Genomic DNA, 18,296 nt, shown 5'->3' with positions numbered 1-18,296 from the left:
GTCTACAGCAAGTTCACAAAATTAATTGAAAACTTGTATTAACCAAAGCATTGTTTATATTTGCTCAACAATGATTTTATTCAACTAACAATATTGTCCAATCAAGGTAGTCGTTTTGTAATTATTAACAAATATACATTTGTCCCAACTAGAAGTCTTAAGTAAATTGCAGACTTTCGTGAACTATATATTTATTTCGCCATATCCAACTATGCCACTTGATCACTATAACCAAATCTTGGTTATTATAACTAAACCTTTTTCTGGGTGTAGAGGCTCTCGTGGTAGGGATAATTAGTCCATATATATTTTCCGAAATATTTAAAGAGTTGGACGAATCAAACTTTATTTCTATTATGATCGACGCTTCAAACAGGAAAGACATAAAACTCGTTCCTGTGCTTGCGCGATATTATCACTACAAAGATGGAATCAAAACTAAACTGATTTACTTCAGGCGAGACTTCCGAAATTTTGAAAAATCACGTTATGACGGCATTAGAAAAATATAATCTGAAAAACAAGGTGGTCGCATTTTCGGCTGACAACGCAAATACCAATTTTGGCGGCGTTAATAGGCAAGGGCAAAACAATGTATTTAGGAAGTTACAGTCAGATTTAGGTCACACCATTATTGGAGTAGGATGCTCTGCTCACGTTTTGCATAATGCTGCGCAAACTGCAGCACATTGTTTACCGGTTGATCTTGAACTAATTGCTGTCAAAATTTATCAGTTTTTTTACATTTACACTGTGAGGAACACGAAACTAAAAGCAATGTGCGAGGACGCAGAGATAGAATATAAGAAATTGCTCTCACACGGTAATACGCGGTTTTTAAGTTTGCAATCTGCTATTGGGCGAATATTGCAATTATATGATGTTCTTAAAGAATATTTTTTAAATACAGATAACTGCCCTCAGATATTGAAATCATATTTCGGTTACCCTATGAATGAAATTTACACTTTGTTTTTGCATGGTAGTTTAGGAATTTTTCAAGAAGCTATCACTAAAGTAGAAGGCGAAACTATAAGTGCAGTAGAAGTAGCATTTATATATAAAAACGTATTGCAAAAAATTAAGATTCGTAAACAGGAGATATTTATTCCATTTGCTGCCAAGCAATGTTGGATTGCATATGCTACAAAATATCCAAATACTAATAATATTTTGTTTAAGGAGAGAGTAGTAGAGTTCTATGAAAAGGCCGTAAACTATCTTGAGATTTGGGGTCAAAATTTAAGATTTTTTTTCGCAAGCTTACTTGGATTAGTATTGAAAACGAAATATCTTGGAAAACTGTTGAAGAAAATATTACTGAAATAGGATGTTATACTAGTCTTAAGTTCGATGAAGATACTATTTTTGACGAGATTGGTTGTGTAAACACTATAGTAAGTAAAGAAAAAAGGCGCGGAGAGTGGCAGAAATTAAGAATAGAAGAAAGGTGGAATGCAATTAAAAACATAGCACAATCGACCAATGTAGATTTAAAAAATATACTAATGCTAGTTGAATTTGCTTTGTGTATTCCAGGCACAACTGCTTCAGTGGAAAGGACATTTTCTCTTATGAAACATTTGTGGTCCCAAGATAGAAATTCTCTGCGTGTATCAGTTGTAGGTGCATTGTTACAGATTAAACTGAATTGTAATGAAAGTTGTTCCTCATTTTATGATAAAGTACGAAAAGACGCAGTTCTTTTGAAAAAGTCCCTTACCAATGATAAATATGAAAAATAAGCACATATTTTTGATAATTGATAAATTAATATTTATGCAATTTTTTTAAGTTCCTGTTTTGAGTTCCTTCCAACGGTATGAGAAAAATGCAATATTTATGAGTTCATCGTTTTTACTTTAATTTTAAATTAATCAATAATGCGTATGTATGGTTTGTTTTGGTATAAATACATATATGAAACTAATTTCAATATTGTTTTCACTTATCTTTCTTACAAAATAATAAGAAAGGGATAGAAGGTCACATATAAAAGTGCTTCGGATACCTAAAAAACTCATGGAAACTTTGCTTGAAATCTCTGGTAAATCTCTCTGTTAGGTCATGCTTGCTGGGGTCCGGAGTTAAGCGCAAAAAGTTCTGGCAGCCCTACCTATGTAAAAGCCACAAGAACCCAAATTTTCAACTTCCAACTGCATTTACAGTGAAAAAATTAAAGTTATCCATAAACCAATTGCATTTTTGAATTTAGCGTCCTTAATTTTACTAAGAAGCGAATTTTCATTTAAATCCGTCCAAAATTCTAGTTTTGCCCACATTTCATATGGAAGGGAAGCACTGTGTGTCGTTTCGATTTCTCCGAAAATGTACGATAGTGTTGCCATATGAGCAAAATATGCACAAGCCAACATATATATGTATGCCAAACAAGCTTTTTTAAATTTCTGCTAAGATATTATTACAAACATCAGTTTAAGTGAATTAGCTTCAGTGGGAACTTGGCCATCGAAGGTCTCGTATTTTCTAGTGACCGTTATATTGGAGATGAACGTGATTATTATCCGATTCAAGAACTTTCAATCTTTTCCTCGATATGTATTTTTGATATTAGGTTATTGCAAATGGCAATTTAAAATATGTAAGTAGGCGTGAGCATTTTAGCATATGTATATTAAAATGGTTAAACATGTTTTTTTTTTAATTCATAAACGCTATCTCAAATTATTGCTATTTGTGATAAAAAAGAGAAACGTATTATTTTATTTTGAAAAAAAATATATATATTTTTAGAGGTCGCGCTGGTTGGGTTTTTATAAAAACGCTGCTGTTCTAAATATATTTTTTTATTAAATCTTAAAGTGCATCTAAAAATGTTATTTTTACATGTAATTACTCAGGTATTGCTAGGGAAAATATGCTTTCGAAAAGAGACTACTAAAATTAAAATGTTCATACTGAACGATATACGCATTATCATTAGTTGGAACTTGTTAACAGGGGGTTTCTGGGGTTCTGAAGTAAGTTTTTCAAAATTCAAAATGGCGCATCTAAAATGGCGGTCAATTAAAAAAACTTATTGGATTTGTTCGATACTCGGCACTCAGGTGTTTTTGGGGTCGCGGATTACGAATCTGAAGTAAAATTTTTTTAATTCAAAACGGCGGATCCAATATGAATATCAAATTCTTAAAAAAAATACTAAGGCTAAAACGTTTATACTGAACGTTTTAGCATTGCAGTTGGGTGAAACTCGTTAGCAGTGTGTTTCTGATTACGAGTCCAATCTATTCTTAGTATGGGGGTGTTAAAAAGTGCTTAGTTGTTTTTTGTTTGTGCAGCGCAAGCGATTATACTATCCTCTTTACTTACTTACTTGCGTACCCTGCAGGAAATGTATCTAACTATAATTTAACTTGAAGTTGATTAGTAAGGAACTATTATTTGTATATTTCCTTTGAGGATAAGATGATACGATACTCTCTCTCTTCGAAAATCTAACTTAATCCGACTTGGCAGCCTAATAAAGTTGGAATGAATGGATGACAACGGACAATTTCACAGAGTTTCGTATCATATCAGCCTTGGCCCGAAAACTTACACATGCCCAACATTTTATGAATATTATAGGATGCGTAGAAGTAACTCCTCAGACACTTGCCACTCAAACTTTAGTTCAAAATTAAACAGTAAATCTACGATTTTATTTTGGTGAAAAATACATACACATATGATTGGCGGGAAAATGTAACTCACGCACGTTCACGCCAGTGAAGATTTCAGTTACGCACGATCACGGAGGTTTCGTCATAATCTTTTGAAACCGCTCACGTTCACGAGCGAAAAAGCGTGACATGGCGTATAAAATCACGTGACTGTGTAACTCACAATGCATATATACAGTGCCGAACAGAAGTATTGGCACAGGGAATTTTTCGCAATATATGCAAAGTGTTTTATTCTAATTTATTTTCGATAATTTTTTATAAAAATATTATTCATTCTACATCAGCAAACATAATAATAAAGTCTCTAAACTTTGTGCAACACGCAGGAAAATTTTAAATTTGCACACTAATTTGCAACTTTTTATTCAGATTTTTTAGAAAAATTCTGTGCAGTTTTATAGCCCACTTAAATTTAGTATAACAAAGTGCAAGTTTGAAGTCGCTAGAAAATCGCATTGATTTTTGGTAATTTTTTTTCACGCAAGTTCTTCCATACAAAGTAATTCGGCAATTATTTTTTGTATAGAGAAAATGAGCAACACCTTCCAATAAAAAAAATTGCCAATTTTTATGTATGTTAACGCATAACTTTGGACGACGTTACCCGATTGCTATAATTTTTAAAGGAAAGGTGTTACCTCATAGTTGGTCCTATATTAGTTAGGTTTAAATCCGATCATCGGATCATGAAGAAATTAACAATAATCTTAAATTTTTATATGAGAATTGAAGTCGGTTCTGTTTTTTGCTTAAAAATTACTCGTTGCGTTCTCTGGTTGCACCACGCTCGCTGCAAGTCCGCGCAGCACGCGACATAAAAGCAAAAGCATCCGTGGCAGGAGCGAAAAAAAAAATTAATAAAAGTTACCCACGGACGTAAAAACGGAGAACGTGTCAGCTGACACGATCTATCATATGCGATCTTCTTGTTAACAAAAACTCACCACCGCTTGACCGTGAGGTAGACGTTTCTTCTCTCTCTTTCTATCAACAGCAAACTTGATATATTTCTACGTACTTCTACGCTGCGCTACGTACACGTTCGTGGGTAACCGCGGTCTAACTAGCGACTCTGTGCAAGTTTTCGTATTTTTTTTATACCCGAGCGCACTTGTGCACAAGGGTATTATAACTTTGTTCACATAACGGTTGTTTGTAACAGGCAGAACGAATCGAGATAGATATAGACAAATGTATACATAATTGATCAGGATGAAAAGAGAAATCGATTAAGCGGTGACTGTCTGTCCGTCCGTCCGTCCGTCCGTCCGTCCGTCCGTCCGTCTGTCCGTCTGTGCACACGATAACTCGAGTAAAAATTGAGATATCTTAACGAAACTTGGTATGTGCACTTCTTTCGGGCGTAGGACGGATGGTATTGAAAATGGGCAAAATCGGACAATAACCACGCCTACCTCCCATATAACGGTAATTTTCAGAAATACAAAAACTGCGATATTTTAGTAACTACTGAAGATAATTCACTCAAAATTTATATTTATAATAAGTTTTAGACGAAAAATAAGAATATTATAAATTTTTGGCAAATGGGCGTAGCCACGCCCACTTATGGTTACATGTGTATATCTTGGTAACCGCTGCCCCAATTTCTTCCAAACTTGGCACAGTTGTTGGCCTTGGTACAGCATACCAAATGGCCGAAAATTTCTAAAATCGGACAATAACTACACCCACATCCCATATAACGGTAATTTAGAGAAATACGAAATCTTCGATAAATCAGTAATTATTGAAGCTAATTTATTCAAAATTAATGCTTGCAACAATTCGTTACCAAGAAATACGTTTAGGATACAATTTTGAAAAATGGGCGTGGCACCGCCCACTTATGATCACATATATGTATCTCGGTAACCGTTCTACTAATTTGTACCAAACTCGGTGTGGTTATTGTACCCTCCACATAGAAGCAAAACGTTGAAACTTATTGAAATCGAACTAAAATTACGGCCGCTTCTCATATAACGGTAAATTTCAGATATGCTTGAAACTTCAATATTTCGAAATTTAAGGACGCCAATTTACTCAAAATGGATACACCTCGGTTTACCATGTAGCGTTAGCTTTCGGAAAGGTGAAAAACATATATTTAATACTTGCGCCGGGTATTTAATGTTCGGCTCCGCCCGAACTTAGACTTTTTTACTTGTTTCTCTTTTAAATAATAGGGCTATTCGCGATTCGGTGCATAAGAGCTGACAAATTTATGCAATTGCAGAAATATGCCATGGATTGTGAGCGACCTTTATTAAACTGTCATGGTAAAGCTTTTGCAAAACAATTTTTGTGCATCAGCTTTGGTTTTGTTTATGAATGCAATGCATAGCATTTTTATGCTATGGATTTTCGGTATTGCAAATTTGCCAAGCCATGACAAATGCAAATGCGTGTATTTTGTTTGTGTATTGCAAATAATTTGCAATACAAATTTGCAATGCAATGATGCTAGGCCATTTGCACCGGATCGCGAATAGCCCTAATGTATTATAGAATAAGGATTGATATTCAAAGAAAACGATTAAAAAATCTGATCGAGAAGTAGTAAGCAAATTTCCATTTGTTTATACGCATTTTTATAAAAAATAAAAATTTTGTACAAAATAATGATTATTTGAAAAATTGAAACAATCAGGCTAAAGCTTATCTAAATAACTATTATCATGAAAAAATCAGCATGATACATGCTATGAGTCAGTGGATAATAAATAATTACTGAATTCATCAAAAAAAAGTTAGTAACATTAACTCTTGTAAAACTTCGAATTTTGGAAAATTGCTCAAATTATATTTTTTTGTGGTTGTAAATCGAATAAAGTGATTTGTGCGATAAAATCTTGACCGTCCAATTTTGGGTGGCCTACTTGAGAGATTTTCACTCAAAACAGAAACTGTGAAAAATAGTTGTAACCCTTTTGAGCTGTTACAGTACTGTTATTTTGAACACAACTCTATACCCACACATATGCACACATTAAAATGCATGCAAAAATATTTTATAAATTGTCACAGGCGCAGTAAACTAACTCATGCCTGCTCTGAAGCAAATAATTTAGCATTACAAAAATACTACACACCGCATTCTACTTTCCACTTTTCCTTAATTAAAAATTACATATATCTTTCAATTCTCCCTTTTAGGTTACGCATATTATTAAACCAAATCAAAACCCAAACTTCCCCTTCGTACAGTCAATTACAAACCTGCTAAGGGACAGCAGCGTGCAATTCATGTGTCCAGTTTTCCGTTACGAATTTCGAAATACATACATACATACATACTTATTTCATAAATATGTAGAGCGAATATCAATGCTTTCGAGATGATGCTACATATGTACTTACTATAAATCATTGTCAAAATCTTTCTAGTATACGTATACGTACATCTATTGCAGCTGTAACTTCTATTAATCGTATCTTTAAAATCATTTGACTGTATATTTCACATTGTTCTGAGTCGAGTTTTCAATAAATGCTCTCAGATTTTGATGTTTCTTCTGGAATTTTAAAAAGTGTTTTGTTCTTTCTCAGATTACAAAATTTTTTCTAACCAAGAATTTTTTGCTTTCGATGGACGAGAAATGCGTTACCTCCGTCATAATTACGGGTGGCGCAATGTCTACATACTAATCGTGTTAAATATCACTTTCGTACACTTATATCGAGCTATATTCATGAACATCCGCTATGTATGTGTTTAAGACCCTCTTCCTTTTTTCGGAATCGTAAATATCGTAAATATACATAAATATCGATGGTCCCCTGCAAAATAAAACCCTCATTACCGTCAGGACCTCATGTGTCTAGTCATTGTCTAATCTATGTATAATCCTCAATACTTGCTTTAGTTGTTGTTGTTGTTGTAGCGGCTCAATCGTTGTCGTCGAGCTCTACTAGCGGCAGCCCCAGGAAGCGTGCAGACTCGATGGGGTCTGTCCACAGGGACAGGGGCGTCAGTAGGATGGGGTTCAGTGGGCAAGCGAAGAGATGCTGTGAGTTATGGAGCGACTCTCCGCGTGCCGGGCATTCGTTTAGCACATCTTCGTTTAATCTGCTCAGGTATGAGTTCAACCTGCTGCAGTAACCAGAGCGCAGTTGGACTATTGTGGTCCGAGTCTCCTGAAGCAGACGAAGCTCTGTCTCATCCACGTCTGGTGGTTGTATGCCCAGAACGGAATTCACAGAGAGTCTACATAACTCGAGAATGACGTTCAAGGCCTGTGAATGCCGTTCAAGGCCTGGCGATAAGCTGTCGCGTTCAGGGGTTGTTTGATGAATCTCTGGAGTTCGTCCGTCGGTTCGTAGAGATGCCTCCTGATGAGCCTGGGTGGGGCTCTTCTGTAAGCAGTTGTCTATTTGGGTGACCACGTCTGTGGCTTCCAACAAGAAACTGCTTGCAGAGCATTGTGTTATACTCCTTAACGGGGAGCATATGGGCCTCATCGTGGAGGTGATGTTGCGGCGACATCATAAGGCATCCTGTCGCTGTCCTGAGTGCAGTATTTTGGCATGTCTGCATCTTCATCCACTGTATCCTACTAGTCCCCGGCGACCACACACAGGCGCTGCATAGTTCAAAACCAGCCGGCCAATTGCCTTGAACGTTTCCAGCAACGTTTCTTTGTCTTTACCCCAGGTGCTGCCGGCTAGCGACTTGAGGACCTTGTTGCAGCTTTGTACATTGTTGACAATTGCGGTTCTATGCGCCGAGCAGGAAAGCAGACAGATGAAGTTTACTCCGAGGATCTTCGTGTTGTTCGCCGCTGGAATTGGTTCGTCATCGACGTGAATTCCCAGTTGTAGTTTGACCTCCATGGTCGAGGTGGTAAAGAGTAGTGACAACCCTGCGGAGTTTACGCTCACCTACGTGAACATTGGTTGGTGTGGGTAGTGCACTAAAGGTGCTTTCAGTAACATCTGCGAAGCCTTTTCAGTCAGGTTGACATAGGTCCGGTGTTCCGCGTAAGCAAAGTAGTCTGATGAACTTCAGCATCGGTCGCCATGATATATTGTTAGGTCTGGCGAGCTTCAGCAGCTGCCCATAATCCTAGTGGGTCCGTCGTCGGTCATTGTGCGGAATGTCGAATCGTCTATCTGCTCAGCTAATTGTGTTCCCCTAAGATTTTGACAGGCTTGAATGCCAAAGATCGTGGTGCGCATTGAAGTCACCAACTACGATACAGTTTTCACCTCTGAGGAGTGCACCTATTTTAGGGTGATATCCTGTCGGTCAGCTGGTGAAAGGGGATATATATACGTTAAATATTTCGAGCTCGATATCGCCTGACCAGATAGCAATACCCTGACATTCTAGGATGGTATCACTGCGATCGATTCTGCTTCGATAAGACGATACTGCACGGTGTGGTGCATGATGAACTCTAGGCTACTATCATTATATCGCTCGCGATCTCGACGGTGCACGTTGTATCCGGCGAAATTCAACAATGTTGAATTTCCATGAAGCTTAGCCGCCTTGACCGCAGCTGTTAATATTCCGTGCCGACCCATGAAGACTGTCCCCTCGATTTTGTCCGTTACAGTTAAATTGTAAAATCTTCGTGTGCCTAGGGAGACTTATTGGAATGTGAGGTGTTAATAAGGTGTGTTGGCGGCCCGCCACATGCTGTGTATGCTGATGTACAGGATGTTGCCCTGTAGTGGTAGTAGGCGACATCGCAGTTGGTACTTGCGACCGAGCAGCACAACATGGGCCCTCATAGTCCCTCGTCCAATCTCGCGTGGTGCGCAGTGTTGAGCATGCCGTAGCACTAGTGACACCAGCCTTGGCAAGAGTTGCACTTGACTGATGTCACGTTACGGAATATCCTGGACTGACACACCGTGCAGATTGTCGAAGGAACTAGAAGTTGTTGGCGGCGGCGTGTGGGTGGTGGTGCGGATGTGTCGGTGGTGTGGTCCGTTGTGTCTGTGGTGTTGTCTATTGTATTGTGTTGTGATGCAGTTGCGTTTGTGTCGAGTTGCTCCGGCGGACTCTGGTGTGCCGTGGTGGCAGCTCGATTTGAGCAGCAAGGGGCCACGTATGCGGTGGTCCACTGCCCGTGAGTCGTAAGGCCTGAGCAAACTCGGAAGTGGCTCCACCCATTACATGCATAGCATCTAACGGAGGTGGAGTCGTGGTGCAGTCGTCTCTGTCACACGCAGCTGGTATAGGTTTCTAGCCCAGGGTTTGACTCAATGCCAGCCCTGGGGGGCAGAAGTATGCGAAGAAAATGTAGCCCTATGGACGTACAATTTTGAGGGATTTCGCCAACCTAAACGGGGTTAGATCACCGAAACAACAGCCCTTGGCCGGGTAAAACCCGAGTCATTCCGGTACGTAGAACCGATTACTTTAGTAATACTTTCTACTAATTCAGTAAGGATCAGACAAGGATTAGGGACATAAAACCCTAAACACTTGTTTTGTTATTGGAGACGACCATCGATATGTGTATACATGCTGCGAAATTCGGGTGATGCTGAGACGGTCAAATGAGAAGTAAATGATTCCTATTAATACGTAAGTGGATTTATTATTTCTATGACTTCCAATAATATTATAACAGCTTTTTGGCGTACTAAAATATAAATTTTTCGATGCATTTGCCAAACCGCCCATCGACAATTGCAAAACCGCCTATCTTACGGCACTCAAATTTTACAGGAGAACGAAAAAAAAACTGTTTTTATTTGAAAGCACTGACTTGATAAGCAGTATTTTCTCTAGCTTTTATTTTACAAATCTGTAGTTTTAATAACGATTTATATGCTTAACTCTCGATGCCTGGTGTTCAGGTTTACCAAATCTAATTTTTGCCACATTAGCGATTTAGGCGGTTTTGTAAGTAGTTGATGCCTCCAATTGTTAAATTTCTGAGCATATCCTATGACGAATGAAAATGAGTCTAATCAACGGCGACCTACGATTTGGTTCGGACGATATTTGAAAGATAATCGATAAGTATGTCCGGTTTGGCTGTTTAATGCTAGATACACACATCGGAGAATGGTATCAATACTACGATCTATACCTCACTTGTGTTAGCGTAATACTACGTAGCCAACTACAATATTGATATTGTAATTTCTATACCAAATGTGTATTTTAGTGATAACCAAAGAACATAGTATACATATCGAGGGCTTATATTCAATACTCTCTATCTGCATTTTTCACAAAAATGAGATTCTGATATAAAAATCCATCTACGACTTAACTGTCATCGGTGATATTAATGCTGGCCTTGTATAACGCTTGACAGAAAAATTTACTATTAAATTGCAATGTCGTAATTAACAGCAGTTATGACAGGTAAGTCCCAGATGGGTTCTAACATCACAAAGTAGTTTTTGTGAAAATTGCATATATAGGGCACTGCATATAAGCCTTCGATATATGTACATATGTATGTAGAGAAGATGCAAGTCGGTCCGATTCTATGGCAAGTTTCGACTTCTTTCACCAACTGAAAATTCCACAGGATTAATTCATATTCTGGTTTCAGAATAAATAAGATTTTTGTCTGGTGAACTAAGCCAGCCGCTTGCAAGTAGGGAAATTAAACGAGACAAGGAAAGTCTTTATACTCTACTATCTTTGGTTTAACTTTGCAGAAAACTATGTGAGCATCGATCAAAAAGTAAAATATCCCATTTTTTGGAAATCGCAAAAGACAAAAGTAAGTGGAAATGGGGGTACGGCCGATACACTTTTTCGTAGATATACATATGTATACCGACTTAAAAATATATAACGTATTATTGCATGCACTTTGTTTGCCACTATTTTCGAAGATGCCATTGATTGTATTGATGTGTGCTACTTGTTAATTAGCTTTTGCTAGAGAAAACTGCATGCAAACATTCACACATGTATAATTTCATCTATTTTTTATATTTAGTTTACTGCGCCTTGTATCGACAATAATTAATACACAGTATTACGCCAGAAGTCAAAATGATACATTTGAATTTAAATTAATATGCGGAACACTGTACTACGTATGTACATATATGTATGTAAATATGGATGTACATACATATCATCGTTTAAAGTACAACACCGCGTATAGTGATTCTGCAAAACCGCGTAACTGACATTGGCTGCCAAAAATTGGATTTGCTCACACAAGCTCTTGGCTCAAATCTTATCCATTCGTCCCTAAATATACTAGCTGATATGTGATTGCTTTATAAAAAAATGCGTGTGTAACACCGTACACATGATAGAAGTGAAAGTTCTTAAAAAAGGTGTGAGTACCAGCTACCTATTCACGAAATTGGATGTTTAACATATGTTTATGGTTCGGCAAACCATTAGGCAATTGAGTTACATACATAGCTTTGGTTAGAAATCAAACAATAATTTCATTTTATCTTATTAATTTTCTGATATAACGGGTGATTTTTTAAGAGCTTGATAACTTTTTTTTTCGGTTCTTTATTTGAAACGTTAGATTGGTCCATGACATTTACTTTTTGAAGATAATTTCATTTAAATGTTGACCGCGGCTGCGTCTTAGGTGGTCCATTCGGAAAGTCCAATTTTGGGCAACTTTTTCGAGCATTTCGGCCGGAATAGCCCGAATTTCTTCGGAAATGTTGTCTTCCAAAGCTGGAATAGTTGCTGGCTTATTTCTGTAGACTTTAGACTTGACGTAGCCCCACAAAAAATAGTCTAAAGGCGTCAAATCGCATGATCTTGGTGGCCAACTTACCGGTCCATTTCTTGAGATGAATTGTTCTCCGAAGTTTTCCCTCAAAATGGCCATAGAATCGCGAGCTGTGTGGCATGTAGCGCCATCTTGTTGAAACCACATGTCAACCAAGTTCAGTTCTTCCATTTTTTGGCAACAAAAAGTTTGTTAGCATCGAACGATAGCGATCGCCATTCACCGTAACGTTGCGTCCAACAGCATCTTTGAAAAAATACGGTCCAATGATTCCACCAGCGTACAAACCACACCAAACAGTGCATTTTTCGGGATGCATGGGCAGTTCTTGAACGGCTTCTGGTTGCTCTTCACTCCAAATTCGGCAATTTTGCTTATTTACGAAGCCATTCAACCAGAAATGAGCCTCATCGCTGAACAAAATTTGTCGATAAAAAAGCGGATTTTCTGCCAACTTTTCTAGGGCCCATTCACTGAAAATTCGACGTTGTGGCAGATCGTTCGGCTTCAGTTCTTGCACGAGCTGTATTTTATACGGTTTTACACCAAGATCTTTGCGTAAAATCTTCCATGTGGTCGAATAACACAAACCCAATTGCTGCGAACGGCGACGAATCGACATTTCACGGTCTTCAGCAACACTCTCAGAAACAGACGCAATATTCTCTTCTGTACGCACTGTACGCATTCGTGTGGTTGGTTTAATGTCCAATAAAGTAAACTGAGTGCGAAACTTGGTCACAATCGCATTAATTGTTTGCTCACTTGGTCGATTATGTAGACCATAAATCGGACGTAAAGCGCGAAACACATTTCGAACCGAACACTGATTTTGGTAATAAAATTCAATGATTTGCAAGCGTTGCTCGTTAGTAAGTCTATTCATGATGAAATTTCAAAGCATACTGAGCATCTTTCTCTTTGACACCATGTCTGAAATCCCACGTGATCTGTCAAATAACTACTAATGCATGAAAATCCTAACCTCAAAAAAATCACCCGTTACATATAATTTATTTACTCATTTTCCGGTAACACCACCTTATATGAGTTCGCGCTTCTAGCATCCATAGGACCGGGTTGTAATGGAAGTAATTGTATGTTTAACAACTAATTCGCCATTACCAAGGCACTAAGTAACGTACGCACTTTAGTTTGCAAAATGCATTTATTTAAGTTGAAAGAAGACAAATTCCTTTGTTCGGCATTTATTCTTACTCGCTTTCTATCTTCCAAGGCGAACTCATATATTCTTATCACGAATTCGTATATTCATGTGGTAGCAAGAGTATAAAAACATAAAATTACCTTATAAATTAAAAGCATAAGTATCACATGTATGCGTAGTCCAATTCACGAAATCATTTCATCGATCTGAGTAGAAACTAAGTGCATAAACTCTATTTAGCCTTAATTGTAATCATGAAATCGTGTTCATTCATTCAGTTTCTACGCAAACGCATGAAATGATTTCATGAATTGGCCTACGCATAATGGTAGTAAATGACAGAATGAATTACAACAAACACATCCTTTTGACATAATGCAAGCCGAAAACGTTGGTTCAAAACAATCCGCATTCAAGTTGGACGTTTTGCCCACACACATTGCAATTTTGCGATCAGTCTCTTTGTAAAATCTCATTTTTACAACTTCACAGTTTCGGCTTACATTTATAAAATTCAACGAAAGCACGTACCTATTTCGGCTGAGTTATCCATTTTCGGTTATTTAGTGTACAAAATAAATGCAAATTAAATGAGTTTGTACAAAATGCCCATAATGAGCGATAAGTTGTACAACTTGCCAGAAAATCCAATTTTTTTTATCTTTCATATAACCACGACATAAATTCATTCAACAGGCCCACAAACGGTGCAATCTAGAGCAAAACAATTAGTTTGTTCCAGTACTTTTCGGACTAAAACCTGTGGAAATGTCAAACTACAATTTTACTCTCTCTAGTGAGAGTAACAGGAGAACAGATGCAGAAGTGTACGGGAACGCAAATAGCACTTTTACAGCAAAAACGTCATTTGGTTTGCTTACTTGTCATTAGTACAAGACTGATTTGGCTGAAAGATCACTAAATAACTATTAAAATCTATATAATTAATAATAATTGCATATATGTATATTCGAACATTTCATTATTTACTTCCATTTTTTAACAAATGTAAGGTTATTTGCTTTCACCGCGCTCTGTTTTTGTACACAAATGCAACTCTACCTATCGTTTGACACTTTTCATGAATTTGCCAGAAGAAAAACTCCGGACTTAATCTTGAAATTTCATTCTAAGAACAGTTGCTCAGTTACTCTCACGAGAGTGTTCCCAGATACCAAGTTGAACCAACGGTCGCTACGTTTATGGCTTTCTTTAAGAAACATCGGGCGAGAATTTCAACACTACCTTATATGAGTTGGCCTTGCTATCATCCTCACATATGTTCATCAGAGTATACCAACGAAGGACGAGTTAGTAGAAGGAGATAGCGAGAGCACAAAACTACTCTAGACAAGTAAGAAAGTCTAAGTTCGGGCGGAGCCGAACATTAAATACCCGGCGCAGGTACTAAGTATATGATTTTCACCTTTGCGAAAGCTACCGCTACATGGTAAGCCGGTGTATTGAGTAAATTAGCGTCCTTAAATTTCGAAATATTTAAGTTTAAAGCATTTCTGAAATATGCCCTTATATGAAAAGTGGTCGTAATTTGAATTTGATTCCAATAATTTTCAACGTTTTGCTTCTATGTGGCAAGCACAATATCATACCGAGTTTGGTACAAATTGGTAGAACGGTTACCGTGATACATATATGTGATCATAAGTGGGCGGTGCTACGCCCATTTCCAAAATTTTACCATAAACGTATTTCTTGTTAAAGAATTGTTGCAAGCATCAATTTTGAGTAAATTAGCTTTAATATTTATTGATTTATCGAAGATTTCGTATTTCTCCAAATTACAGTTATATGGGAGGTGGGCGTGGTTATTGTCCGATTTTAAAAATTTTCGGCGATTTGTTATGCTGTAACAAGACTAACGACTGTGCCAAGTTTGGAAGAAATTGGTGCAGCGGTTACCAAGATATACACATGTATCCATAAGTGGGCGTGCCTACGCCCATTTTCCAAAAATGTATAATATTCTTATTTTTCGTCTAAAAATTATTGTGAATATCAATTTTGAGTGAAGAATCTTCAGTAGTTACTGTGAGGACTAAATATCCGCGGAATTTAGCCCACACGAACGCAAACCCCTACACCAACAATAACGACTACAGCAACATCATCGAAACGGCTAACCAACATGAGATACCGTATCAACACTCCTTTGCGACACCGTCACTATAGCAACGCAACATGTAGCCATACAACTCAGCAACACGAAGAACACCAGCTATAACAGATGGGACTTGGCAACATACGAGACAGTCAGCACGGAGCTGTGGTCGTGGACGCACAGCTACTAGAGAATAGCTCTCGACTTGTACATAGGCGACTATACAAGGCCTGGCTGTTCAAAGGTAGAGCGCCGCCACCCCACAGTCAACCGTGAAGCCGCGCGACAGCGACGCCAGTTCGCCTACCAGCCCCGCGCCGACGCCGCCCAGAGGAGCGCACCGACGCCGCTCAAAATCTAAGCGTCGTTAGCGAAGCCGTGGTCGTGAACGCACCGCTGCTAATGAATAGCGCATGACCTGTACATAGGCGACTATACAGGGCTTGGCTGTTCAAAGGTAGAGCGCCGCCACGCCACAGTCCACCGCGAACACGCGTAACGGCGACGCCCGCTCGCAACGCAGCAGAGAGCCGACGTCGTACATCCGCAGAGCGCCGGCATAAGAACGCCGACGTCACCCAGCAGCCGCGCACCAACGGAGTAACGCCGTAGTCACCCAGCTGCCGCGCACCATTAGGGAGCGCCAACGACGCCCAGAGTCTACGCGTCAGTAGCGGAGCCGTGGTCGTGAACGCACAGCTACTAGAGAATAGCTCTCGACTTGTACGTAGGCGACTATACAAGGCTTGGCTATTCAAGGGTAGAGCGCCGCCACGCCACAGTCCACCGCGAACACGCGTGACAGCGACGCCCGATCGTGGGCGCTGGCATAGTAGAACGCCGAAGTCACTGGGCACGGCGAGTATACCCCAGCATAGAAAACAGAAGCGACGGGGCCTTCACAGAAAACGCTTCGTTACAATTGGCGCCCGAGCAGGAACCCTGCAAATAGTACAATACGAGGAGAACATTTCGAAGCCAATAATTAAACCAGCCGGAAACGGATAGCGGCATGGGCCGCCAAAGCACTCGTCGACCCGGAACTTAACGCAAAATTTCTCGCGATGGAAGCAGCATAAAACGAACAGGAGGCCCACTGGAGAGACGAAAGTGAACCAAAGATACCGTTAACCGTGAATCAAGGCGAAAGAACCGCTAATGTGCCCGTTAGGCCGCCAACGCAGCGCCAGTTAACATATCCACCACCAACGACATCCATCGCACCAAACGCTGACGTGCTGAACAACGGCAACCATGTGCCTACCGTTACCTTTGCGCCCATCATCGACCAGGTACGCAAGTGTTCGGTGAAGTACGATGGAGGACGCGACCCGTTGGCGTTTGTAGAACGATTAGAGGAGCTGGCCGGCGTCTACACATTAGATGTAGACCTATTACCGAAGACGATGCCTGAATTGCTAAGTGGCACCGCCCTCCATTGGTACCGCAACAACAACGAGCATTGGACTAACTGGGCGTCATTCAAACGTGATTTCCTGCACTTTTTCCTACCGGCCCGGTATTTTGAACGCCTGAAAGATGACATAAGGCAACGGAGGCAGCGCCCGCGAGAAAAATTCAAGGACTACGTGATCGCGATTCAAAACCTGATGCGACACGCGGGTCACAGTAGTGAACAACGGCTGGAAAGAATTTTTCGAAATAGCCACCCGGAGTACTTGCTCTACATTAAACGGCGAGATTTTAACACTTTGACGGAACTCCTCACACTCGCAGAAGACTACGAAAGCATCTACGAAAGCCACCGGCGGGCCCCAGAGACCGCCCCACGAGAAATAGCGAGGCACGTTGGTGACGACACCATTATGTCACCACCCCAACCGAGACAGGCATTTCAGCAACGACCGCCACCACCGCACCGGGACCGGTGCGATGAAGCCCCCGAGTACAGCGCCGGACAACCAATAATTTTGAGCCAGGAACGCGGCCGCCTCTACGCCCAAAACTCGTTGGGTGGAGCGCCCGCGGAAGCCGTCATCGACACAGGAGCCTCGAGAAGTTTCGTGTCCGCCAGCGTGGCGGAGCAATTGGTTAGCTTGGGGAGAGGCAAAAAGATAACTGTGGCCATAGGAATCCTTATGACCGATGGTACCAGGAACCAAATATCCACAACGCCGTTCTGCATGTCATGCCTGGAGCAATTGACGACATCATTTTGGGCCTGGACACACTAGGGGGAATGGGAGCTACGGTGTCCTGCGGCGGGCACCGCGTCGTATTGACGGAGCCACCTATACAACCCACGTCGGCGACACCAAGCAGCGAGGGCCCCCACCACCCGCCATGACGAACCATCGCCCACCAAGGAGCAGAAAAGGGAGGCGCCATACAAGACGACGGTCCGCAAGGGAGAAGGTCAACAGAATTGAACACGAGGACCTCAACCACGAAGATGAGGCAGCCCGGATACGCGACTTTTTAGCCGAAGAACTGCAAAAATTCGAGACTATTAGCGGAGTAGCCACAGTGGGAGAGCACCGGATCATCATGACTGACGAACGTCCCATCAAACAGCGGTACTTCCCGCGCAACCCTGCAATGCAATCTATTATCGACACGGAAATCGGTCAGCTACTCAAGAAAGGATGTATTGAGCCGTCTCG

The 18,296-nt window shown here is 40.1% G+C and overlaps 1 protein-coding gene across 17 annotated transcripts in view; it reads left to right on the top strand.

The window, feature by feature from the left end:
• The window catches only part of LOC118744139 (PDZ and LIM domain protein Zasp), a 261,367-nt gene that overhangs the window by 226,764 nt on the left and 16,307 nt on the right, over positions 1-18,296 (top strand). For 2 of the 17 annotated variants that reach the window (XM_036476914.1, XM_036476915.1), the window contains one exon: positions 6,849-7,112. The exons of the other annotated variants lie outside the window; for them this stretch is intronic. In XM_036476914.1, coding sequence (XP_036332807.1) covers positions 6,849-6,865 — 17 coding nt within the window. In that variant the 3' untranslated portion in view covers positions 6,866-7,112. Of the gene's footprint in view, positions 1-6,848; positions 7,113-18,296 lie in introns of those variants that run through there. 17 annotated transcript variants of the gene reach the window in all.

This window comes from Rhagoletis pomonella, unplaced genomic scaffold (genome assembly GCF_013731165.1).
Source record: "Rhagoletis pomonella isolate Grant_MI unplaced genomic scaffold, Rhpom_1.0 Rhpom_scaffold_00008, whole genome shotgun sequence".
NCBI classification, from domain to species: Eukaryota; Metazoa; Arthropoda; class Insecta; order Diptera; family Tephritidae; genus Rhagoletis; species Rhagoletis pomonella.
Note: the sequence above shows the minus strand (reverse complement) of the source record. Positions and strands in the feature narration are given on the sequence as shown.